We start from the raw sequence: 24961 nt of genomic DNA, 5'->3' as shown, positions 1-24961 counted from the left end.
GCTGTTTGTACGTTTGTAGAAGTAAAATTAACGCACACGCAGGCACACAGAGCTCCGCGTTTATGCGTAACTCTTCTCCCACTTTACTGCTCTAAAAAAACCAAAATAAAAAAACCCCTAAGCCTAAAATTGGGTTCATGCTATGGGCACACTTCACACCTCTGTCTGGGGCTGCGTGGGCCGAGGCTTACGTGGAGACGCTGGCTCTTTGTGGATGCACCTCGCCTCCATCTCCTCCTCCCCCCTTCTAGACGCCGTGCTCGTGGCTGCTTTAAAAACCCCTCTGGGCTTCCGAGTGGCTGGCGTCTCTGTGAGCTGCACCCCTCGTGCTCAGGGAGGAGCAGGCGTCCCACATCTCAGGGCTCCGGGGATCTCAGGAGCAGACGCAGGCCGGGCCCGGGTGGCCCAGAGGCCAGCGGCCGGGTGTGGCCCCGCGTGGACGAGTCCACGTTCCATTCTGTTGTCGTGAACCCAGCTCCATGTCACCTGCCCCTCGGCACCAAATGTTGGCCCCGACCCTGGTCCCTTCCTCTGTGTGCAGAGCTCCTGCACCCGGTCCCCCATGAGGGGACTTTCAGTCCCAGCAGACCCGTCCAGCCCTGCCACCGCCCACACCGCCCTCAGGCGGAGCTCGCTGGCCGACCGGGAGTGTGTTGAGGCCTCAACGTCAGCCCGAGTCCAGACGCCGGTTTTAAAGACAAAATGTAAGTGAAATGCCATCAAACGGACCAGAAGCTGAGTGTGTGTGTCTGCTGCCTGTGGATCCGTGGAGGAGAGAGGCCCACCCTCCCTGCCGCCAGTGTGGGTGCAGGACGGCTGAAAGGGACAGAGAGCCGTTTGAGAGCAGCGACGAGGAAGATGACTTACGAGCACACACAGGGCCCCGGGCGGCCGCGGACACGTTAACTAAACGTCCACACGTGGAGAACAGCTTGTCTCCCGTGGATGCGGCGGCTTGACCTGGGGCGGGGCCCCGGGACCGCATGGGCCAGGGGAAGCAGATGCCCTCCTGGAAGAAAGGCTGTGAGACAGAGGTGGGCGGGGTCAGCGGAGCTGTGTCCAGCCTGCTTTGGGGGTAGCTCCTGCCCGCTGGGCCTGGGCGGGGGGGTGGGGCAGGGAGGAGCCAGAGGCCCCAGCGCCGGGTCCACCAGGAAAGCTGCGTGGTGACTGGTCAAGTGCAGAGAGATGCCTTCTGTAACAGAAGCAAAGCGCCTCGTTACTTATTTGTTGTTAAGTGTAGATTTGGCTACTGGACGATCCCGAAACTGGCCCAACCCGTGTCTTCCTTCCTAAGAAGGCCCTCCCGGAGAGCGTGTTGCCCGATAAACCTGGTACGAGTGAGCGAAGGTCTTCGCGACACTCGGGGGCGTGGCCTCTGGTCCTCGGCTGATCGCAGGGCTGTCAGCTTGGCCACCCCACCTCCTGGTCCCCCATCCGCACACCGGCCTCCCTCTCGCCCCCTTCCCGGGCCTGTGCTCTCGGCCGCTCCGCTCGTGCGTGCGGTCCCTGTCTGCTCGGCCCAAAGGTGAATCCAGAGAGCAAGCAGCCCGGCTTCCCGGTGCCACACCACGCAGGCCACTGGCCCCTGCCTGCCCCCGAGCCCGGGCGTCTCTCTCCTCCGTGTCCCTCTGAGCACAGACACGACGTGGTCAGTTATGTCTCTGCACTTGTGGCACCTGGTGTGGGATGTGGGAGGAGACAGCCTGCCAGGGGCCCCACCCCAGACCCCACTCCTGCTCCCAAGGCCACTCTCCGCCTCATTCCCTCACTTCTGCCTGCAGCCCTCATGCGTCTCTGCGCCTGAGATGAGCCCTGTGCCCCAACCCCGCGTGCCGGGCCGGCCTCGCCTGTGCCTGCTGCCTGCGGGGCCCGTTCCCGTCTGCTTCTGAGGCACCCACAGCTTGTCCTGGGCCCAGGCTCTTCACGGGAGCCCAGCGAGCACGGAGAGTGAGTGAGGGAGTGGACGCCGCCCGCCACCACCAGACACAGGACGGCCGCCGCCCAGTCTGAGCCTGGAAGGACCGGGAGGGCGGTGCCCGCCACTGGCCATCGTCCGAGAAGTGGGACCCGGGGCCTCCCACGGGCTTCGCGAGCTACATGCTCCCACCGTACACACACCCACGGCGCCTCCGTCAGGGCTGGGGGTGGCTGGGGGGGTCGCTGCCCCAGGGGGGAGCCAACCATGGACGAGCCCGCAGCCCCAGCTGCCTCCTCGCCCTCCGAAGCGCCTGGCGCTGAGTCTGGCGGGGCTGCATCCCCAAGGCGACCCCAGGCGGCTCCAGGCTGAGGGTCCACGTGCACCGCGGGGAGGGCCTCGACCGCTCCGTGCCTCCCCAGACTCTGCAAACAGCAGGTCGGAGACACAGCTGGGCGGCCGGGGTTAGAGCCGCTGCTGGCGTCCACGGCGAGGGGGCAGCACAAGGGGGGCGCTGGGAGGGAGCAGGGGTCAGACGTTGCCAGGGAAACCGGGGAGGCAGCCAACGGGGGCAGCGGCCGGGGAGGCTGAGGATTCACCACCTCCTTAGAACACTTCTCTTCGCCCTAAACAGAGACCCCGTGCCTGCCACGGGCTCCCACTCTCCACCCCCACCCCCGTGTGTACCGTCAGCCGGTCCGTCTCTGGCTCTGCCCACTCTGGACATGTAACGGGAACCTGACGGTCGTGCCCGGCATCTTTCTCGCAGCAGAATGCTCTCGGGGCTCACCTGTGTGGCAGCATCAGCACTTCGTCCGCCTCAGGACTGAGTCACACACCACGAAACGTGCACACGCTGTGCTTGCCCACGTGCATCTGCTGACAGGCACGTGGGCTGTTACGCAGCGGGGCGGCCGTGAGTGCTGGAACAGGCGCTTTCACGGCTGCTCAGGCATCCTTTTCTCCTGGCTTTTACGTCCAGGAGTGCAGCTGCTGGGTCTCCTGGTTTAACACATTTAGGAGCTGCAACTCTGTCCCCACAAGCAGTTTCTCTATGTCCAGGCAACACTCGTCAGTCTCCTTTCTGTGGTCATGCCTACATCCTCGCAGGCGGGAAGGGCTGTCTCGCCACGAGCCCGTGTCAGAACACAGGGCCCCTCGTGACAGATTCTCTGCCGATTCCACCCTGATAGAGATGACAGGTGGAGTCATCTCAGCCGACAGCAGGATTTCACTGCTGTGCTGCACACCCACCATGGTGGGACATGGGACAGCTCCCTGCTGACAGCAGCTTTGGTTGTTCTCGTTTGGTTTTTACTTCTTTCAACCAATTCACATGATGATTCTTTCGCCATCTGAATGTGCTTTGGCTGATCAGACCTGAAATAAACTCCTCCAAGAAAAGAGGGAGGGGAGCATCCCCAAATGTTTAATTTCTATGCTGAACGAGTCACAGGAGATTCTTCAACATACTCAGATTTTATACAGTTTTATTCTTCTACTAACAAAATCATACAAAGAGCCTAAAAAAGGAAAACATGAAGTCAACTTTAAAATGGCTGCAGTTACGGTTACACAGTTGACAGTACGGAAAGGATGCCCAGTGTAGACAGACACAGCAGGAGGCAGGTGGAAGGCCCAGGCACCTCCGTTCCACGTGAGCTGGGGTCATGTGACTTAGGACAGGGACTGGCGGCCCCACCCCAGATGCGCGAGGGGTCTGGAAGCCACCGAGGTGGGTTTCACTGCCTAACTCAGCACTGAACCAAGACCCCCCACTCCCCAGCCCAGCTGTGGCATTTGGCACATGCTGTGGCCGCCGAATGCTGCCCGGCCACCCCTCAGAAGCGTCTGGAAGCACACGCTTAGCCCCTGCCTGACCTGAAATCCATGCACCAGGCCGATTCCCTTGGGAGCCCACGGAAGCCAGAGAAAGCCAACGGCTGGTCTGTTTGGAGCCCCTTTCACAGAGGCTATCTCCTTATGGTCAACTTTTATCACTCAAACTCCCCCAGGTGTTTAAATAAATAAATAAGCCATCGGGAAAGTGAGGCACAAATTACTGCGACAATATACAGTGGACGTGATCACGCGTGTAAAGTGCAAACAGTCCAGGATCATTGGAAGGTATCGTGTCAGTGCCCTCGATGTCGCTGGGACCACCCGTCAGTGCCCTCAATGTGGCTGGGACCACCTGTCAGCGCCCTAAACACAGCTGGGACCGTCGGTGCCGGTGGGAGGGGACACACAGGCTCAGCTGACAGCCGGGTGCCGTGACTGCTGACGCCACAGGCCCTCCCGCGGCTGCAGCCTCGTCCCCTTTCTCCAGCATGAAGTGTGGAAACTGAGATCACAGGGGCGGGTGCACGTCAGACGCTCAAGTGTGTGGCGCTCCCAGCCCCGAAGGCTCCCCCGCTGCTGCCTGCAGGTTCCCGGAGCATAAACGCAGGCGGACGCCCAGCTGGGAAGAGCCGGTGCCTGAGCCCGTGCCGCCTGAAGGGCCTGCACGGAGCCCTCAGCTGCAGAGGATCAACCTGTCTGTGGGCTTCTCGCAGGCACCCTGGGGTGGGGGGGATCTGAGTGACCGTAACTGCACGACAGCCCAAAGATCCAACCCAGGGAAATCGATTCTAGAATCCAAGGGGCTTCCCACCTCCTCTGTCACCACGAGACGGCCGGCCATGTCGCAGGTCACGGCCAGCCTCGCCGGGGCGGGTGGGGGGAAGGGGGGCACGAGGGCTTCGCGCCTCCCTCGGCCGCGAGGAAATCTTGAGTCAGGTGCCGGCTCTTGGCCGGGACAGGAGAGCCCCTGGAGGCATGCAGGTGCTGGTCGGCAGGCATCGCAGCGCCATCTGCACACCCGCCGGGCACAGCCCCGAGCGGCCGGACGTTAGGAGTAGATGGTGACCACCTCCCGGCCGCTGCCCCTAACCAGGAGGGCCCTGTTCAGCCCCTCGGTCAGGACCTCGAGGAACTCCATGTCTGGGGGCACCGAGTCAAGGACAAAGCCAACCCCTCCAGGTGCGTGGCTGCAAGGGTGAACGGAGCGCCTTTACCACCCAAGAGCCCACGTCCAGTTAGGGCTCGTCTGGAGAAAGAGGCGAGGACGGGACAGGGAAGGCCGGGATCTGGGGCCTTCAGGGGAGGAGACTCGGGGTGGGGGGTAGGGGAGGAGGGACCAGTGTGAGGGAAAGAGGGGCACTGACCCTGCCAAGGAGGGACCTGTCCACTCGCCAAGACCCTGGATAGGCCGGGGAGTCCCGGTCAGCACGAGGCACAGACTCCTGAAGCGTGTGGTCAGCCTGAGGCTTAAAACCCGGGAACAAGGCTGCTTACCTCCTCCCACCTCCTCCCGCCCCCGGGGGGCCGACCTGTGACCCCGAGGCCAGGACGACAGCCTCGCGCCCGCAGCTGGCCCACGAGGGCTCCAGCCGGCGGGGGGCTTCAGGGTACCTGGTGCCGGGAAGGGCTTGGGGGTGGAGCCACGGCTCTGCCACGTCCTAGAGACGGGCGGGAAGGGACCCGCCGGGCGGGAGCTCAGAGCCCAGCGCCAATGAGGACGCAGAGCCGGAGCTGCAGCAGGAGGGGTCGGGGTCGGTGATGCGGCGACCCCCCCGCCGGGTGTTCGGTCTCTGAGCCCACGTGCTCCTCACTCGCCATCCTGACACACGGGGCCACTGTGATCCCCACGGAGGCCCCGGGAAGGCCACCTCCTCAGTCACGTGGCCACACTGCCCCCTCGGCCCCGGTGCTCACGCCCGAGTCAAGCAGGGGCGACTCCTGGGGCTCCCCCGCCCGGCTGCCCTGGGGCCCCAGCAGCTCAAACATGGGGAGGAGACGCACACTCGCCCGCTGGCTCCCGGCCCCCTGCCGGCCACGTGGGGACCAGGCAGCTGGCAGGAGCCGCCGGCTCACAGCCTCTGCATCCGCCTGCCCACGGCCCCGCGGGCGGCCCATGGCGAAGCGGCTCTGCTCCAGGCCACCCGGGCTGGCCGCCCCCCCCCGCCCCCGATGTCGAGGGCCCCGCGGCTCCCGATCCCTGCCCCGGGCGTCTCCACTGAGCAGGAGAGGAGAGAGGTGTTATCCTGCTGCGGCAGCGGTGCCCCGACATGGGGACAGCGTCCGGGAAAGGATACAGTTCTCGTCCCCCTGCCGGTTTCTGGGGGGGCCCGGCATGTTCAGCAGGACCAGCTGGGCATCCTGGGACTTGTCAAGGACAACGCCATTGAGCTTCACGGCCGTGTGCATCCTCCGGACATTGGACTGGTCCCTGTGGGAGGAAGACGGTCACTCGGCATCTCCAGCCGAGGTCCTGGGTGCCGGGCTCAGGCCCCACCCTGCCCACTCCACTTCCGTCCGAAAGGGCGGGTGAAAACAGATCAGACCCGCCACCCGGAGAACCCCCGGCACGGCGATTCCACGCGGAGGCCAAGATGACAGCCGGGCGAATCAGCTTCTGCTCCCAAGCACTGCCCCTCGGGCGGGAGCAGCCCCTTCGACGGCACAGCGTGCACCTCTAGGTCACGGAGCGTCTCCCGCGGAGACCCTGCCCTGCAGCTGAGCCTGCCCTAAACGCTGCCCCTCGCTCCTTCCAACGCAGGCTGGGGTCCAGGGGGCTGCAGAGAGGCTGAGCGAGGAAGGGCCCAGCCCTCCACCCGCTCCGGAGGCCCGAGGTCCTGGAACAGAGCCGGAGATTCCGGCCGAGAGTGCGGCCGCCATGAGGCCCACCCCCAGCTCTTCGTCCAGCCGGCCGACGGCTGAAGGACGAGAGCCCCGCCCTTGGTGACCCAGACCCCGTGCCCGTACGCTCACTGCCTGCCCGGTCCCCACACTCCTCGAAGCGGGCGGACCATCCACTGTGCACCTGTGGTTCCCGAAGGGTCCCGGGCAACCAGGCCTGGCAGCGGCCCCCAAGGGAGGATCCCCGGGGAAGCAAGACTGGGGACACCAGGCGCTCAGGCACCTGCGTGCTTGCCCTCCCCCCTCCCCAGGTCCCTCCCCAGCGAGCTGGGTTCCAAGAAGCAGGGGGCAGACCCCCTGGCTGGGAAGACCCGCCTCACTGCACCAGCACCCCCTCTGCGCTGGGCGCTCCAGCACCACCACCAACTCTGGGGCCGCACACAGGATACGCAGCTCAAAGGTCACCCGTGCCTCAGACATGAGAGGGACGGGCAGACGGGCAGACATACACACAGGCCGCCACACAAGGGGTCAGGGAAAGGCCCCCAGGATGCATTCCGGGCCACAACCTTTGATCAACGCAACCCTTAAGCCAAATAAATCCAATTACAGCCTCCAATTACCAGGAGGGAAACAGGGAGATGGAGCCCTTGGTTTCCTCTCTCCAATTTTATCTGGTAAAATTACAGGTTGGGTCTCTGTCCACAGCAGTCGGGGGTCTTTCGTTACAAGAACCGTGAATCAGTTGCCAGGATGGGCCACAATTACCAGTGCGTTTGGGGACAAGGCGATCCCAGGAATGCGTGTGTGACACTGAAGGGCCTCTCAGGGTTAACAGTCTGAAAACACATATAACCTTAAAATCAGGAGTGTGGGTCTGCACAGACCCGCAGCTCCAAGATGACAGGCCCCGCGGAGGCGAGAGAGGCGCGGACGTGGGGCTGGGCAGCCCGTGTGTCCAGGAAGTTAATGGAAACCTGCACTGCCTCCACAACCGGCCACGAGGCCACCAAATGGAAACACGTGGCCACCAAATGGAAACACGTGGACATTGCTGAGCCTGGAGAAGGGCTTCCCTCACGGGGTCCCCTGAGGCTGGGAACTGCATGTGGGGCGGGGGCCGCCCGGGGCGGAGGAAGTCTCTGTGGGGGCAAAGCTGGAAACCCAGGCCCTTGGCTCCTGACGGAGACACGGAGGCGGCCGGCGAGACAGAGGCGCCCACACGCCTGGGGGCCAGCGAACCCCCCGCAGGGCGCCCACCGCGGCGACCTTTAGTTGGGCACATGCCACTTGTGGGCCGACCTCCAACCTTCCGGGAGCCCCTCCAGCCCACCCCGAGGAGAAGCCAGAGGGGAGTGAGGTCCCGTCCCCCGCTCGCATCCTGCTGACCCCTGCCAGGCGCACACGGGGCACGGGCCCACGGCTCACCGCGCCTTTTGGGGGGAGGACACGCACTCCTGTGTCCACAGGCTTGTTTTTGTCTTTTTAATTAGGAGGCTGTACTTGTAGGGCACTTCAAGGTCGTGAAAACACGGCAGGAGGTGCAGTACTCAGCCCAGCGTTCCCCGACTCATCTGCACGTTTTGCTTCCTCAGTGTGTGATGCACTCGGGTTTATGGGCTGGAACAGGAAGTGCACCCCAAGTCCTAAGGCTCCACGGAGCACGCTGGCCAGGCTCCCACGGGAGGGAAAACAGCTCGAAAACCATGGGGGAACCAGGGGTGGACAGATGCATGGAGAGACAGCAACCCCAGGCGGGCCCTGGAGCCCTGGCCCTAAGCCTTCAGGGGCCGGCCATGCAGAGGTTCATCCACATCCCTTCTCACGAGACTAAAGGTGGCAGCTTCCTACGGGGCAAAAAGGCACCCGGTGCCGGGCAGATGGGAGGAAACGCCGTCCTGGGCGAGCTGAGATGAGGTCCGAACCCCAGCCCCAAGGGATGTGGGTGAACGATCGCTACCAGCTATGGGCACAGCACACGCTCTGCTCCGCTGTAGAGCCGCTCGGAACCAACCGCCCTCCAACCTCAGTCCTCACGTGCTACCCAGAGAAGGGATTTCGGGTGTGTGCCCTGAGCCGCTCCGAACGGAGTGAGCAAACTAAACAGGAAATTACTGAAAGCCACAGTGGGCGAGCGCCACCTGCACACGGACACGCGCACGTGGCCCAGGCACATATACACGGACACGCACACACGGGCCAAACACATATACAAGGACATGCACACACACCCGGACACGTACACACGGCCCAGGCACGTATACATGGACACGCACACACACACAGACATGCGCACACGGCCGAGGCACACATACACGGACACACGTACACACCTGGCTGAGCACACACACTGGGACGTGCATGCACACACAGAACTCGGCACACACACGTACACGGGCACACCCGCACACAGGGCTGAGCACGTATGCATGGACACATGCACACACAAGGCCATGCACGCACACTGGGGCGTGCACACACATGTACTCACGGGCACACCCACACACGGGGCCCTGCACACACACAGGGCTGTGCACACACTCGGACATGCACACGCGGTTCACGGGGGCTGTGCGTGCAGCGCATGCCAGGCAACCACGTCTACGAGGTCCCGCGTAAAGGGAGTGACTTACAGGTTTCCCCATTCTCTACATGGAAGAGAAAACAGAGAGCACGTTACTTTAAGAGGAAACACGACACACGCTTTGCACAACTACTGGGCTCACCCCAGGCTGCCCTTTCTCAGCTGACTGTGGTCCTCCTCAAGCGGACTGACCCCTCGGGCCCCCTCGGGCCCCCCAGGCCCTGCCGATGACTCAGGGCTCCAGAGCTCTGCTCCGCCACCAAAGACCCGGGAGATACTGTCCTAGTCTCCCACTTGGGACCCCTCCCCAGGTCCAGCCACGCCACCAACTGGCACCTGTGCCAGCCCTGGGGGCCCTCAGCTCAACACCACAGCCAAGAGCCAAGGAGGGGGATGGGCCCTGGCCCGACGGGCAGCCTGGAGGTCACCGTGGGGGTTCAGGCCTGACCTCTAGGTGCTGGGACACCCACCAGGAACACTGACGGTGGCATTGCCGCCAACTCACCACCCACGTCCCCGCTAACTGGCCCTGGAAGGAGACTGCGGCCCTGGGCCGGCTCCGCCCTCTCAGAGGCTGGATGTGCCTGCCGCTCCACACGGCGGCAAAGGGGCCCCTCGTGGCTGCGGGCTGGTGCCGGTGGACACTCACGGCTTCAGGCTGAAGAGATCCCTGAACCCGGACACGCTAGCGTCCTTATTCCGGTGCTTCTCGGCGACCAGCTTCTCCTTCGTCCAGGTCATCTGCACCTTGTCCAGCGTGGACGGGGCCTGGGTCCTGGCGGCCACGGCCGAGTGGGAGATGGTGTTCCTGTCGTGGATTAGCTGCGCCTGGTGGGACAGCAGGACACTCAGCAGCTGCACCGTGACAGCAGGAACCCACCCCCCGGGGAGGGGATGTGCACAGGGACAGAAGCCGGCCGGCCCCGGACCCGAGACAGAGCACAACCCACGGGGCCTGGGGACGTCTGGGCCGGCCCTCCCAGCCCCACCTGGCCAGGCCCCTCCTCCTGGGCTCCAGACCAAACCCATCGCTACATTTCTGTCTCCTCCTGTCCCAGCTCTGAAAGCCCCTGAGAAAGGACCTTTCCAGACTTGTTGACAGCAGATGTTGACGTGCACGTCTCTGCACTGGACACAGTGCCGCACACACAGGCTCTGCCTTGACCTACCCACCCGCCCGTTCACTTGCTCATCCTTCCATCGATCCATCTGTCCATCCATCCGTCCGTCCATCCTTTCCCTCACCCACCCCATCCATCCATCCATGCATCCTTCCATCTATCCATCCTTCCATCCATCCATCCTTCCATCCATCCATGCATCCTTCCTTCCATCCGTTCATCCTTCCTTCCATCCGTCCATCCTTCCTTCTATCCATCCATCCATCCATCCATCCTTCCTTCCATCGATCCATCCATCCATCCACCCACCCACCCACCCATCCATCCATCCATCCGTCCTTCCTTCCATCCATCCATCCTTCCATCCTTCCTTCCATCGATCCATCCATCCATCCATCCTTCCATCCAACCATCCATCTATCCTTCCATCCATCCACCCACCCACCCATCCATCCAACCATCCATGCATCCTTCCTTCCATCCGTCCATCCTTCCTTCTATCCATCCATCCATCCATCCATCCTTCCTTCCATCGATCCATCCATCCATCCACCCACCCACCCATCCATCCATCCATCCGTCCATCCTTCCTTCCATCCTTCCATCCATCCATCCTTCCCCTCACCCATCCATCCACCCTCTCACTCATCAACAGCAGAGGGGCTGTCAGGGAGCCCATGTCCTTGGGGCGGGGCTGTCAGTGCCATGGAGTCTGGGGAAGGGCAGGTGCAGGGGGAAGGAGCTCCCATGTCACACAAGGTGCCCGGGGAGCTGTGTGCAAAGAAGGCACTGACGACAGCCAGAAGGAGCGGGAGGAGGCCTGTGGGGTGAGGGGTCGGGGCCCCCAGGAAACCGCAGCGGCCTGTGTGGCGAGAGCGAAGGTCACTCAGGCAGGGACAGGGTCAGGCCGTGCAGGGCCGTGGAGACACGTGAGCTGGGACAAGGCTGGGAGGGGTGTAACGAGTTGGCGGCTGCTGGTTTGAGGATGGAGGGACAGGAGGAGGTGGCCGGTCAGGATATGCTGTAAGAGAGGCAGGGCCGTGCACCAGCAGGACGGCCGGGCAGACACAGGCCCTGACCCCGGAGGCCTGTGAGGGCAAGACCTTGAGCCACGTGGCGAGGGGAGATGGGGGCAGAAGCCACGCCACCGGCTGTTCACAAAACCAGGTGTGGGGACAAAAGCTCGAGGAGGCCTCAAGGACCCTGTCCTGACAGTCACGTGGGGCCCAGGAAAGGACAGGCCAGTGCGGCGCAGGTGGACACACCCCGCTCTGTGCAGGGGCCCAGCAGGACCCCTGTGTGGCCCCACGCACCTCCCGCTCCTGCTCTGTCTTGGACAGCTGCATCTGCTTCAGCATCTGGGATCTCTGCTCCATCACCAGCGTCCGCTCGTAGGTGAAGGCCGAGATGTCGTTCTCGACCTACAGGTCCCGAAGCACGGAAGCAGATGCGAGCACACACTGATCACCATTCGCCCCCCGTCCCCCAGCGAGCGTGCTGGGCGCCTGGGGGCCCCCGGGCCACCCTCTGGGGCTCACAGCCCCGGCCCCGGCGTCCCCACCCCTACGTGTGAGCGTGCAGGTCATGACTGAACGCCCTCCACCCGCCCCGGGACCCACGTTCACTGACACACGAGACACCCACGAGGAGGAGGCACCACAACCGTGGGCTCCGGACACAGGCCAGCCCACATGCGCCCCACAGGACCGACCGTGACCCTCCCGCTGGCCCTGGAGCTCAGATCCCCCGGGAGGCGGCCAGTCCCGTGGTCAGGCTCGGTCCGGCCGGGTCCCCCTCCCATGAGCCCGTGACCCAGCCCAGCCACGAGAAAAGCATCAGGCAAACCTAAACTGAGGGACTCACGACAAGTCGCCTGACCCTCCTCGAAGCTGTCGAGGTCACGGAAAAGGAAGGAAGGAACCCGAGATGCCGTCACAGCCAGAGGACAGAGAAGGATGTCGTGGACAGGCCAAGCAGGCCGGCCCTGGGCTGTAAGGGCCATGGGGACCCTGCAGATCAGAGCTGTGTCCGCCTGGTGCCCGCGCTCGCTCACCATCTCCACCACCTCCACCTCGGCGCTGATCCGGAGGTGGTACAGGAATGTCTGCAAGTCCTTCTTCATCTGGATGCTGTTGTCGTGCACCTGGGCCACCGTGAAGATGCGCATCTGGCACCTCCTCCACACCTGGGGGGCGGGGGGCGGGGGGGCGGTCATTCCTGCCCGCCGTCCACCCCCCTCCCCTGTGACCCCCATGACCCCGCCCCCACTTGACCCCGCCCCCACCTTGTGCTGCCGCAGCAGGAAGGGCAGCAGCATAAGCAGACCGCCGTCGTGCACGATCCACCACACGTCGATGTACCCGTCGCTGAAGCGCTCCTGGTTTTGCGGAAACAGATCCACGTTCTTGGCCACCAGCAGGGCCTGCTGCGCCGCCGTGGTGTCACGGACGGTGTCTGTGGAGAGGTCACGGGGTCACAGGCCCACCCAGCAGAACCAAGCAGCCTGGACTCACCAGCGGGACGGGGGCAGGGGAGCCCGGGGTCCCCACGAAGCCCCTTGCGGGGCACGGCCCTTGCCCCCCAGCACTCTGCGGCCCAGCCGGGGCGCCCGCGGGAACCGCCAAACGGGGGCGAGACCAGGGGAAGGGGCTCCCGTCGCAAGGCTTCCACACGGCCCGACCCACCAACGAAGTTCTTCCAGGAGAAGGGACTGTCCTCGCGCTTCCAGGCCTCGGGCCAGGCCATGAGCACGGTGTTGTGCTTCATGCCCCCCAGGCCGGCCGACTGGATCAGGTGGGACATGCCGTCCCGAAGGCTGGACGACACCACCAGCTGGCAGAAGCCCTTGGCCTTCTCGGTGCCCATCAGGGCCCGGATGTTCTGCAGACACAGGCGGGCCGGGCTCGGGGTGAGGGGCGGGCGGGGGCAGCAGGCGCCAGCACACACCCACCTACCACAAGGGGCCGGGCAGGCCCCACGCGGACTCAACAGCCTCACGCGCGGAGGCCAGAGGCTCAGGGGGCGCCCCTTGGTTCCTGGAGTCGAGGCCGGGCCCGGTGCCCTCGGGCACTGCCTGCGTGTGCACACGAGCACGAGTACACGCGCGTGTGCGTGCCCACAGGACAGTGGGGGTGAAGGGCACCGCTGAGGGCACGCTGGGACCTGCGGGATCACAGACCACCCCCTACTGCACAGGGACACCCTGGCCCTCACTCCTGGCTTGTGGGAACCTTGGTCAGGACACGTCAAACCAAACAGCTTTTCCCAGAAGGCGGTGGTGCGGGAGTGAAATGCCCAGCGGGTGCAGGGCTGCTCCCGCAGCCACGTGCCAGGCACCCGACTGGGGCAGCTCCACGTCACAGCGCAGCCCGGCACACCGTGACCACGGCAGGCCTTCTGTTGAGGTAGCGCCACCTGTGCAGCGGGTCCTCTGCCGGCCATGCCGACTGGCCCTCAGTGGCCTGGCTTGGGGGTGGGGCCTCAAGCCACAGGGAAGCACTGCCGGCCCGACACCACATGGAACTGCCCTGCTGGAGTCCAAACCCCCTGGCTCCTCCAATCTGTGTCTCCCCGGCTGGGACGCGTCCCCCGTGCAGGTCCCGCAGTGCACTTTGGAACGCGGACTGTTTGTCTCCGAGTCGCGCAGGCTGTGGGCAGAGGGATTCTGCCCCGGGATGGCCTCCACTCAGAATCTCACCCCCACCTGAGTCAGGGGATTTAGAAGACGAGATTTGGGACCTTGAGCTGCTGGCACTCACACGAGATTCTGCACTTAGTTGACATTGTAAGGGGTTGAGACTTGGGAGGATGCAGTGATGAGATAAACGTACTTTGCACATCAGGCAGGTGTGCATTTTGGGGGCCAGAGGACAGACCACAGTGGGTTAATTGACGGTGGCCCCCAAAAGATACACCCACTTCCTAATCCTGAGAACCTGTGAATGTGGCCTTATTGGAAAAAAGTCTTTGCTGATGTAATTAAGGGTCTTGACGTGAAACCATCCTGGATTATCCAGGTGGCCCCAAATCCAATGTCAGGGACAGGAGAGAAGACAGACACAGGGAAGCCATGTAAAGACAGAGGTGGAGACTGAAGGGACGTGGCCAGGAGCCCAGGGACACCTGGAGCCCCGGGAGCTGGACGAGGCAGGAAGGACCCTCGCCTGGAGCTCAGGAGGGAGCTTGGCCCTGGGGCACCTCGATGTGTGACTTTTGGCCTCAGAGCCGAGACAGAGTGAATCTTGGTTGTTCTAAGCCCCTGTTGCCGGTACTTGTGACGGACGCCCCAGGACCTCATATGAAGGGTTGGAGCCACGTCCCCCCTCGACCACTCGGACTTGAGCCACCACGTCGAAGGGCTGCTGGCTCAAGAAGGAAGAGTCCAAACAGGTGCTTGGATGTGACCCAGGGCCGCCTTGGTGCAGCCGCAGTGCAGTTCAGGGCTCCCTGGACGCACACTTCCTGGAGACCAGAGGCCAGGGGCTCGGCCCCATCAGGACAGTCACTCAAGGGGCTTAAAGGCCACACATTCCAGCTTTGAGACCAACAGCTTCTCAGGTCACTGGTGGAAATGCTGACCTGATGCTACGGCTTCAAGGAGACACAGCGGGGTTTTGTGGTTCTTCTGTCCCACTGCTGGGAAGCCCACTTCGCTGCCTTGTGAGGTTTCGGGGCCCCCACTACCCTGGCCTCGCGGGAACTTTGAGGGACAGCCCAGTGGTACCTCCAGGGCCTCGGGCACCACCTCCACACCCAGCTCCTGGGGCCCTGAGGACCACGCCCCGTGGGACCCAAAGTCAACGTGTGAGCCCTTCCCTGCCCCGCAGAAGACCAGCTTCGTTCACGCTCCCGGGAAGGGGAGCACAGCCTTTCCCACGTCCCGGCCAGCACGTCTCAGCTGCTGAACCGTCGGACGTGAGCTGCTCAATCCCCCTAACGCAGCAGGAACCAACAGGGCCCTTCCCTCACGAGGCCTCTGCTTCCGCGGGCGGGACACACGCTGAAAAAATCGAGGCAGGTCCAAGTGCACTGCCCAGTCTTCGACCTACAAAGCCGGGTGGGTGCCCAGCGCCCCTCCAGCGGGTGAGATGCTGTGGGCTGCACAGCAAAACTGGCTGCACCCGACTGCAGCACCCCTGGGGTCCGCACCCTCTGAGACCCCGTGAGCGCCTCCACCCAGCCCCTCCCCTCGGGAACACACTGGGCTCTGAGCGCCATCCGTGCCGGACATGTGGGGCGACACCCAGCTGTGCCTTCCTTTTCCCACGGCAGCAACGGGACACAGCCCTCCCAGTAAGAGACGGCAGAGAGGGGCCTGAGGTCCCCCTGTTCCCCACCGGCCACGCGGACCGGCCTTTACGTAAACTACCAGGCAGACCAGAACTGGAACTTGGCTCGGAGCCTCAGGGGCACGGCACCAGGGAAGGAGGCTCTAACTCCAAGAACCCATCCTAGGAGCAATCCCCCGCGGACGGCGACACGTCTAAGTGCTGCTTACGCCACACTTCCCGACACCAAAGCACTGGGAGCCACCTCCATCCCCAGGACAGCAACTTCACGGAATAAAACTCAGGGCACCTCCACGGAACAAACACTGTGCAGCTGTCCTAAACAAAACAAGCGCCCGGCCGATTGGAAAAGCAACAGTTCAAAGCAAAATAAGCGTGTTAAGTGGTATTTCTGCAGGATCGTCTGTTTAAAAAAAACCAACAGGAGAAAGTCCAAAAGGACACGTATCAGGTTATGATGTTAGTGTCTGGAAGGAGGGCTGTGAATCCAGCCGAGTCGGTGCCATTTCGGGCAGGGGCCCGGAGCCTTAGACCCCCTACTCAGTGCTGGGGCCCACCTCCCCAGCCGCGCTCTGCCCCCTGCCCGTCCCCAGAGACGCTGGGAGGACAGAAGGACCTGCGAGTGTAAGAGAGGGAAGCCGCTCCGTCAGCGCCTGCGCAATGTCGCACACGAGAGCTGGGACCTTCCCACCCTCGGACACGGGTCTGGGGCTTCTTCACACCGACGCAGGAAGCTGTCGAGAAGGCCGAGGCACCAGCACAAGGAGGCTGCCCCACCAGCGAGGAGGACACACCACGTCTGCACCCAGGATCACGGCCACGGCCCCGGCGTCTATACCCGGGATCACAGCCACAACCCCAGGGTCTACACCCGGGGTCACAGCCATGGCCCTGGTGTCTACACCGACATCACGGCCACGACCCTAGCATCTACACCCAGGGTCACAGACGTAACCCCAGTGTCTAAACCCAGGATCACGGCCACAACCCTGGTGTCTACACCCATGGCTCACAGATGGCCAAGGTCACCAAGGAAGATGTGTGAGATCACTCAGGGAACTCTACCCACTAACGGTTGGGCAGGGGAAAAGGAGTCCAAGAATGAATGAAACTGGAATACCAGACAGGGAGGATACAATTCTCAGACAACCCTGGCATCTACACCCATGGCTCACAACCAAAACCCTGGCATCTACACCCAAGGTCACAGCCATGACCCCAGCGTCTACAGCCAGGATCACGGCCACAACCCCGGCATCTACACCTGGGATCGCAGTCACAACCCCGGCGCCTACACCCACAGCCAACACCAACAACGACCCCGTGAAACCCCTGGGTCACGACGATGCTGAGAGAACGGCTGGTGCCTCTGGAGAGATGAGGAAGAGGACACAGCAAGTCCCCTGAACAAGCTGCACCAGAGCCACTGGCTGCCAGGGCGGGTCCCCGGGGGCTGGCTGTCCAGCCAACCAAGGAAGCGGGTGTCGATGCCTCGGGCTACACAGGCCACGACCCCCTCCAAGCAGCCGTGCCTCCCCCGCGTGCTCCGGAGAACTCTGGGCGCAGCCCGGTTTACAGACACCTGGACAGCAGGGCTGACCCGGACGCCCGGGCACAGCGGCCAACCCAGACGTGGGGACGGCTGACGAAGGACCCACCCGAGAGTAAGACTCAGATGCCCCAGCCAGACGGGAAGCTGCCCGAGCCCAACAGCCGGGGTGGAGAGCAGGCAGGCTGGACGCGGCCTGTGGACGGGCGTGGTGGGGCTGCTGTGAGAATCGCCTCCTGTTTCAGAGACAGACGCGCGGGGTCTGGGGTGAAAAGACAGTGAGCGGTGGACCGGTGTCGACACTCCCGGGGTGGGGCGGGCAGGCAAGGTGACAGGACGTGGGCCACGCTGGGACGGCCATGTGGTACCATCTACTGTTGCTACATATGCTTGAAACTGCCCGTGAGACGGGGTTTGAAGCCCAGGCATCGGGGCTGCCCCGGACCGAGACCAGAGGTGGCGGTGGCACCAGCTGAGCGTCCGAGTCAGGATGACGGAGGCCTGGCCTGGGTGCCCTTGACCCGCCGTCCCCTCCCTGGTCCGTGGAGCCTCTGGACGGGCAGACCCGGCAGCGCAGGCCCCGTCATGGGAGCAGACGAGACGCCCCGGGCGCCGGGCCCGCCTGTCAGGAGGCCTGCCCCGAGGCTGCTCTCGACGGCCCCGAGCACCACCGCCGACTGAGGTCTTGGGGTCGCGCACGTCAGACTCTCCTCCGCGGGTCTCCCTCCTGCTCGTTTCAAACTCAAAAACTGCCGTCCAGTTGGAGACAGGACGCAGCACGACACACAGGACGGCGGCCGGGCGCACAGGTGGAAACACTACGGCTCGAACCCGGCGCGGCCCCTTCACCCCCTCCCTGGCGCCTGGCCCACCTCCTCGGCCCGCCGGGCCTCCACGTGCTTGTCCAGGAAGGTCCCCTCTAGCACGGAGCCCACGATGGTCAGGCCCTTGCCGGCCTTGAGCTGCGAGGTGAAGGACAGCAGGCGGGGGTGCTTCACGTGCTGTTCCGCATCCAGGTTCAGCATCACCAGCACCTGCGGCCTGCCGGGGGCGCGGGGTGGGGGTGGGGGGGCGGGGAGCTGTTACCACGGCAACTCGCCACCACCCTCCCTGCAGGCGAGCTGGGTGAGACCCCTCCCGGGCCATGCGCCCCAGGCTCCCCGCTGGGCAGCGGGCTCTCAGCGCAGACAAAACTCGGGTTCTGCAGGGCCAGCCTCCCCACCCTCCTCCCAGAGGCGGGAAGACTGTCAAACGCCCTCCAGCCACGGCAGGCCCCCCGAATGGGTCAGCTCGCCTCCCTCCTCCCCCTCCACCCCCGATGCATCTCCACCGGGCGATCGGACCCGAGCTGACCAGCCCAGGCTGACGTACAGGGACAAAGGTGCTAAAAGCTTCCTTGACAACCGTCTCCTGACGGGGGTGGGTGGGTACCGTCTTCTCTCTGCAGCCTGCTTTTAGGAACGGGCATCCGTGGGGTCAGAGGGCATGAGGACACTCACCTCCAGTTCTTGGTGTGGAGGGGGCCATGCTCCACGTGCAGCAGGGCGTAGCGGGCGGCGTTCAGCGACAGCCCCCGGATGCCGTCGCCCCACTCCTTCTCGGCCCTGCGGGACAGGGGGGCAGTGGTGAGGCCCCGCCCACAGCGCACCCAGGTGGCCACTCAGGGCCTCTCAGCGCTTCTGTGACAGAGGAGGGGGCTTCCGAGAACGGGCGGGAGTAGGAAGCAGCAGGACATGGCGAGGGGCACCTGGTGGGACGGGGAGGGTGGAGACGGCACTGGCACCCACGTAGGATCTCCGAGTCGGGGCCATCGATGGGGCAGAGGAAGGAGAGGGCGCGGGGAGGGATCTCTGACTCACAGGCCGTGGCCCGGCTCCCCAGCAGGAGCGGTCACAGCCCCCAGACCCTCCTTCCAAGCCACCCTGCAAGAGCTGGGAAGGGACTTCAGGCAGTGTCCCTGGAGGCCCTCCCACGCCCCGTGCCCTGAGAAGCCCCCCTAGGTCCCACCTCCCCAGGGCCTCACCCTCTGGAGGGGGCCAGGGCGTCCAGAGGAAATGCCCCAGTGATGGACCAGGGGCTCTGAGATGCACTTAACCTGCCCACCGTTTCGGTTTTTTACAGTGTACCTTTCAGAAATGCCTATTTCTGAAAATCCACTGCACATCAGTGCTATCGTTAAATAAATTTCAAAGTTTACAAACAGCACTGCTAAAAAAGTACAGTATACTTACACATAGATACACATAGATAAACCTAATGAAACATTGTAACAAACGTGGAATCAATTAGAAAGAGCAAACGTGGTTATCCACCTGTTAGGAGCTCACAGGCAGAAACCCATGCAGCCCCCAGCAGGAAGGATGGGCTTTGACCCCTCGGCTGCTAGAGGTCCCTGAGCACCCAGCCCGGGAGAGGGGCCAGCGGCAGCTCACCCACGGTACTCGATGTACTTGTAGATGCAGCCGGCAATGAGCATGGCGCAGAGGGCGTAGTACCAGGAGCAGATGAACATCAGGGCGAAGCACAGGCTCATGCCCAGGAAGGAGAGGGTCCTGGGGGACAGGTAGCTCAGAGGGGGCCCACACCTCACTGCCCGGACCCCCAGACCGGCACCTGAGCAGCTGCCTTGGAGCCCAGCAGAAACCCTTGCTTTGGTTTCATCCGGAGCACAGCAAGGATGCCGTGGCCGGCTCCTGCACCCGGACCATCCCAAGGGCTGAAATGGCCCCGAGGCGCCCACAAGAGACCCGGCTCGGAGACCGGGCTGGCCCCACGAAGGACAGCCAGGGACCCAGGTGGCAGCTGGCCCCCAAGACGCACCGCATGTCCCAGAGAAGGGAGGGGACCGGGCTCCCCATGGCCGCTCACCAGTGGTAATACTTGAAGCGCGGGCGCCAGTTGGGCGTGCGCAACAGGGTCTGCAGGGCGCAGGCCAGGTTCACGAACATGTAGCACATGAGGAAAAACCTGGGGACACGAACAGCGGCGTGAGGGGCGGGCCAGGTCCCGCAGAGCTGCCTGAGCCGCTGCCACCTCCCCCGGGAGCCCCCTTGCCCACATCGCGGTCCCCTCCCGTGGGGTCCGCCTGCCCCGTCATCCACCGCCTGGCCCCCTGCTCTGCCCTACGCCCTCCCGTCTGCCGTCCCCTGAGCAGGGGCCTCACATCCCCAGGGTGACTGCCAAGGGGGCCAGCGGCACTCACATGGAGAGGATGGGGGCCACACCGTCCAGAGAGGCGATGAGGATGCCAGTCTCGCAGATGACGGCCGTGAGCAGCAGGGCCCATGTGGGCTCCCCGTTGGCCTTCCCGTGGCCAAACACCTGCCAAGAGAAAGGCAGGTGGGCTGGGAGCCGCGGGGGGGTGGCCGCGGCGGGGGGGAGAACGCAGGAAAAAAAGCTCATGTTCGGGCGAGAAGCCGAGCTAGTCGGGTCCAACCCAAAAGAGGTCTCAGAGTTGCGGCAGAAGCAGAAATGGACTTTTCACGACGTGGCCTGGACCTCACCCAGCCACGTCCAGGAAGCAAACCCGACACCCAGAGGGCAGACGGCGGCCCAGGTACCGTCAGACCCCAGACGCCCTCATCGAGCGCAGGCCAGGGGGCGAGACCCTCGAGCACTGGACGGGGCTCTCCCCACGGCACACACCCACTGGGAGAGTTCTGTGAGGGCCCTGCTGCAGGCCCTGGGTCCTCGAGCACAGCCCTGCGGGAGGGCAGGGCTCGGGAGGAGGCTTTCCCACCAGCCTTCCTCCCGCGCGGTAGTCCTGGGAAGGGAAATTCGGGACACGTGGCAGACACAGGGCAGGACAAGAAATGCAGGCCTCAGGGTGGGCTGCCAGTCTGGAGGCGGGGACTGAGGTGGGTCCCACCGTCTTCAACCGTAAAGGCCACGCTCCGGGGCAGGATCTCTGGCCCCTCCTGCCGCGCTCCTTCCGGGGGATTCCCTGCTCTCAGGAGCGGGCTCACCTGAAGGAAAGGGACGATGCCGTCCCGGGCGATGGCCTGCAGCAGGCGTGGGGCCCCCGTCAGGCTCTGCAGGCCAGCCCCACAGGTGGAGAAGAAGGAGCCAATGACGATGACCCAGGGGGACGGCCAGGCCAGCATGCCAATGACGAGGTTCCCCTGCAGGGCCTCCCCGAACCTGGAGGGGCGGCGAGCTTTCAGACACGGGCGGAAGACTGAAACCTTCTCCCACCTGCTGAGTGGGAACGGCCTCTCCCGGGAGCCCCTGCACCCCAGCTCTACCAGGGTCTGAGGTCACTGTGCGGGACCCCAGCTCCAGGCTTGAGTAGGAGACGGATGCACAGGTCAGACTCTAACACGCGGGCCACAGGGCCACCTGCTACACACAAAGCTAGAAATCCTGGGATTCTCAGTCTCAAAGCTAAAATCACCTTCGAGAAAACCAGCCCTGGCCCCAGAAGTTCCCAGAAGCCATAAATGAAACGTACTTATCTCGTAAGATCACGCCTTCGATGCAAGCCCCAAAAAGCACAATGCAGGAAAGGTCTGCGGCTTGGGTCAAGGACACGGTGGGCATGATGCAGTAGCTGAAGCCAGCCCTGGACCGACCCCACACCCTGCCCACCCCGCCCTGGGCCCCGTGCCGTTTCCTTGCTATGCGGACCTCAGGTCAGTCACGAAGGGCCTGGCCTGCAGGGTGACCACCACAGGTACCGGGCTGGAGACCTCGCCGGCTGGAAAGGGATGAGCTCAGTGAGAAAGGCTCCACTGGCACCGCAAAGCCAGTGAGCCCACCTGACAAGACCGTGACATGAGCACACATGTGGCTACATGTTAGTAACACGTCACGTCACAGTGTGCTTACTACACGCGGTTGTTCTCGGACAAAGCCACGTTCTACCACCAACCTAGGCTGGCGTCCAGGAGTCTGTGTTTATTTTCCTAAGTCAGGTCAACGCCAGCCCAGCCCCCTCTGAGAACGGATGTGTGGCCAGAACTGCCCAAGGCAGGGAGGCCCGCCCGGAGGCACAGAGGGCCCGGCAGTGAGTGAAGAAAGGCACAGAGCCGTCCCGCCCTCAGCACCTGGCCCCCACGTTCGACCCCCCCAAGGATACAAATGAAAGACGTGGTCACGATGGCCAGAATGGTTCCAGTGGGGATGGACTTCTGGGCGTCCTTGAGGTCCCCGGACCGGTTAGAGCCCGCCATGATGCCTACGGAGATGGAGGGAGAACTGATGGGTCACAGGGACTGATGGCACCTAGGAGATGCCACCCACCTGCCCACCTGCCCACCCACCCTGGCCCATCTGGGGCAGAGTCAAAATGGGACTGGGACATCCTCACAACGCAAAGGAGAGACCCCCAGCCTGCACGTCGGGCCTCACAGAGCCAGGCTGGACCTCTCTTCACATCTTGGGTAGGCTGTTGCAGGACACGTGGGCAGGTGCCCAAATGTCCCCCACGCTCTCCATGGGGACAGCCAGCCCAGCTGTGAACGAAGTCACGGTGGAGACTAGGGCACGGCTCATCCCAGACACCCGCCACGGACGTCAAAATCAGACCTGGCCTCCGTGTGCATCCCCTCCGACCTCATCCCCACTGTGATCTTGGTTGATCCCCGTGGCCGGGAGTGAGAAACTCCCTGGAGAGTGAAGCCAAATGCTGACTCACTTCCGGGGCCAGGTCTGGGTCAGAGCGTAGCTCAGCCTCAGCAGACACCCCGCTGGCCTGAGCCCTCCTCCTTCCCATGCGGTGACTGGCCACCGCCTCCGCCGCGCCCCCCATCCCGCACTGGTCACTCCATTTGCCACATAAAGTGTAAGTGATTCCTACTGGGATCAAAGAAAATCCAGGTGGTGGCAGGTTCGTTCGACACCTGTGACCCTACCTCAGGCGTGGCCTGACACGCCAGCACAGAGCCCATGGGCATGCCACGGGGCATGGAAAGACCCACGTCCACAGAAGAGGTCTCCCCGCCCTGATCACTGACAGCAGGGGGACAGGAGTACAGGAGAAAGACCCCCCAGGGGCCGGATCCACAACCCCCCACGCCTGTCCAAGTGGCACCGTGACCCCACCTTCGCGGGGAGGCTACCTCCCCCAGCTCCGGGCCTCGGGGAAGGCGGAGGTGAAGTTCGGAGCGGGGCGAGCAGCCCCTGGCAGGCCAGCCTCCCGGAGCGTGCAGACAGGCCTGAGTGGGGGCCAGGAGCAGGAAGGACAGGCGCGAGGATGGCGCCGGGCCCCTCGGTCGGCCAGTGCCAGCCGGGGGGGCCGGGGCTCCACTGTGCTGGGCCAGGCTGAGGGGCACCCAGAAGCAGGTGTGCGCCCACGGGTGCGTGTGTGAGCGTGCGGACCAGCGTGTGCGTGTGCACGTGTGGGGGACTGTGCACCAGGGCCCTGCGGGAGGTCAGCAGACTCTCTCGTAAGGACACGGACGCTGCAGTTCCCGGCCTCTGACGGCCCTCGGGTCCACTGCTAAGGGCCAAGGTCGCAGGGCCACTCCGAATAACCTGGGCCTCTCACAAGAACACGGACAAGCTCCTTGACGCCAAAAGCTCCTGAGCTCCCCGCTCAGACATATGGGGAACGGAGACCCTTAAGCTCATCTCTGAGCCAAAAGGAGAAGAAAGAGGGGGCGGGGGTGGGTGTGTTAGAGGGGGCCCGGACCCGCCGGGAGCGCCGAGGCCTCACCGGTCACGGAGGGGAAGTAGATGCCGACCAGCATGGTGAAGTAGGTCATGATGTCAGTGAGCACGTAGGGCAGCCCGCCGGCTCTGCTCTCCTCCGGCACGGGCACTGAGGGCACGCCCTTCTTCTCCACAAACACCCCCTTGTCTGTGTACGCACTCCACAGGTTATCTGTGGGGGGAACAGGTGGGCCATGAGACTCCACACCTGCCATCAGGGCTCCGCCATCGCCATCGGGTGACCATCCCCACCCCAGACTCCAACTTCACACCAGGACAAGGACGACTGACTAGGAGAAGTTGACCTCTAAGAAAACTATTCTCTCCTAATCTCTGAGTGAAAGGTTTTGGTCCTTAAGTCAAGTTTGATGAAAAAACTTACCTTGCACAACAATCTACCCCTGACGAGCTGCCTGAGGGACCCCCACCCGTTAATTACTTCCCTTATCAACATCCTAATCCTGCCGCTTTGCAATTCTAAAGATAAAGGACCAACTTTGAAGCCCTGACCTGCTGCCTGCACAATTCACCTGGCATCTACGGCTCTGGGAAGAATCAGCCCAGAGGGACCCCAGTGGGCCAGCAGCCGGGGACGGGGTGAAGTGGTCACAGGCTGGGCAGAAGGACAGGACCCAAGGGACAAAGCTCGGAAGGCCCGGGCCCGGCAGACCCGCCGGACGCTCACCCAGGAGGGCGCCGCTAACCACACCGGGGATGCCCTGGATCTCCGTGAGGTTGTTCTGGGCAAAGTACGGGTCGCAGGAGGTGCTGGCCGTGGAGCCGTTGCAGAAGAGGCCCCAGAGCGCAGTGGCCGCTGAGCCGTTGTCGGCAGCGTGGACTTTGGCACAGACGTCGAAGCTGCGTCGGGACAGCGTGCGGTTCCCCAGCAGACAGATCCTGGGCAGGAGCAGGTGGTGACACGCCTCACCCACTGCTCTTCTCCGTAACCAAGTGGAGTTCGCCGGTCCCTCGTGCGGGGCTTCGGACCCCCTCCATTCAGGGTGACAAGAGCATTCGCATGAGGGACCGGCCCGCAGCAGGGTTCCGGCAGCACCGGGCCCCGGTCTGTCCTGCCGCCCTCCGCTCTGGGGCACCTGACGCGGAGTGAGTGGCCTGCGTGGCGCGTCCACGTGTGCATAGTGGCCGCCCCCCCCGGCTCCTCCTGGCCCAGCC

General features: G+C 63.8%; 1 protein-coding gene across 6 annotated transcripts in view; it reads right to left on the bottom strand.

Moving 5' to 3' along the window:
• Positions 1-3388: 3388 nt before the first annotated feature.
• SLC12A7 (solute carrier family 12 member 7) overlaps positions 3389-24961 on the bottom strand; it is a 70763-nt gene continuing 49190 nt past the window's right edge. For 4 of the 6 annotated variants that reach the window (XM_082456356.1, XM_082456353.1, XM_082456355.1 and 1 more), the window contains 18 exons: positions 24474-24685; positions 23793-23960; positions 22215-22313; positions 21588-21645; positions 21103-21277; positions 20340-20458; positions 20006-20104; positions 19570-19689; positions 18637-18741; positions 18010-18178; positions 12985-13180; positions 12585-12754; positions 12354-12485; positions 11614-11721; positions 9829-10007; positions 9229-9243; positions 6052-6185; positions 3389-4897 (listed from right to left, as the gene is read on the bottom strand). In XM_082456356.1, the coding sequence (XP_082312482.1) occupies positions 4806-4897; positions 6052-6185; positions 9229-9243; positions 9829-10007; positions 11614-11721; positions 12354-12485; positions 12585-12754; positions 12985-13180; positions 18010-18178; positions 18637-18741; positions 19570-19689; positions 20006-20104; positions 20340-20458; positions 21103-21277; positions 21588-21645; positions 22215-22313; positions 23793-23960; positions 24474-24685 (2350 nt within the window). In that variant the 3' untranslated portion in view covers positions 3389-4805. The remainder of the gene's footprint in view (positions 4898-6051; positions 6186-9228; positions 9244-9828; positions 10008-11613; positions 11722-12353; positions 12486-12584; positions 12755-12984; positions 13181-18009; positions 18179-18636; positions 18742-19569; positions 19690-20005; positions 20105-20339; positions 20459-21102; positions 21278-21587; positions 21646-22214; positions 22314-23792; positions 23961-24473; positions 24686-24961) is intronic. The other 2 variants (XM_082456354.1, XM_082456357.1) reach the window with 2 other exon arrangements.

The sequence above is a fragment of the Balaenoptera physalus genome (genome assembly GCF_965194825.1).
Source record: "Balaenoptera physalus genome assembly, chromosome: 3".
Lineage (NCBI taxonomy): Eukaryota > Metazoa > Chordata > Mammalia > Artiodactyla > Balaenopteridae > Balaenoptera > Balaenoptera physalus.
The sequence above is the reverse complement of the archived record's forward strand: the minus strand, read 5'-3'. Positions and strand labels throughout refer to the sequence as shown.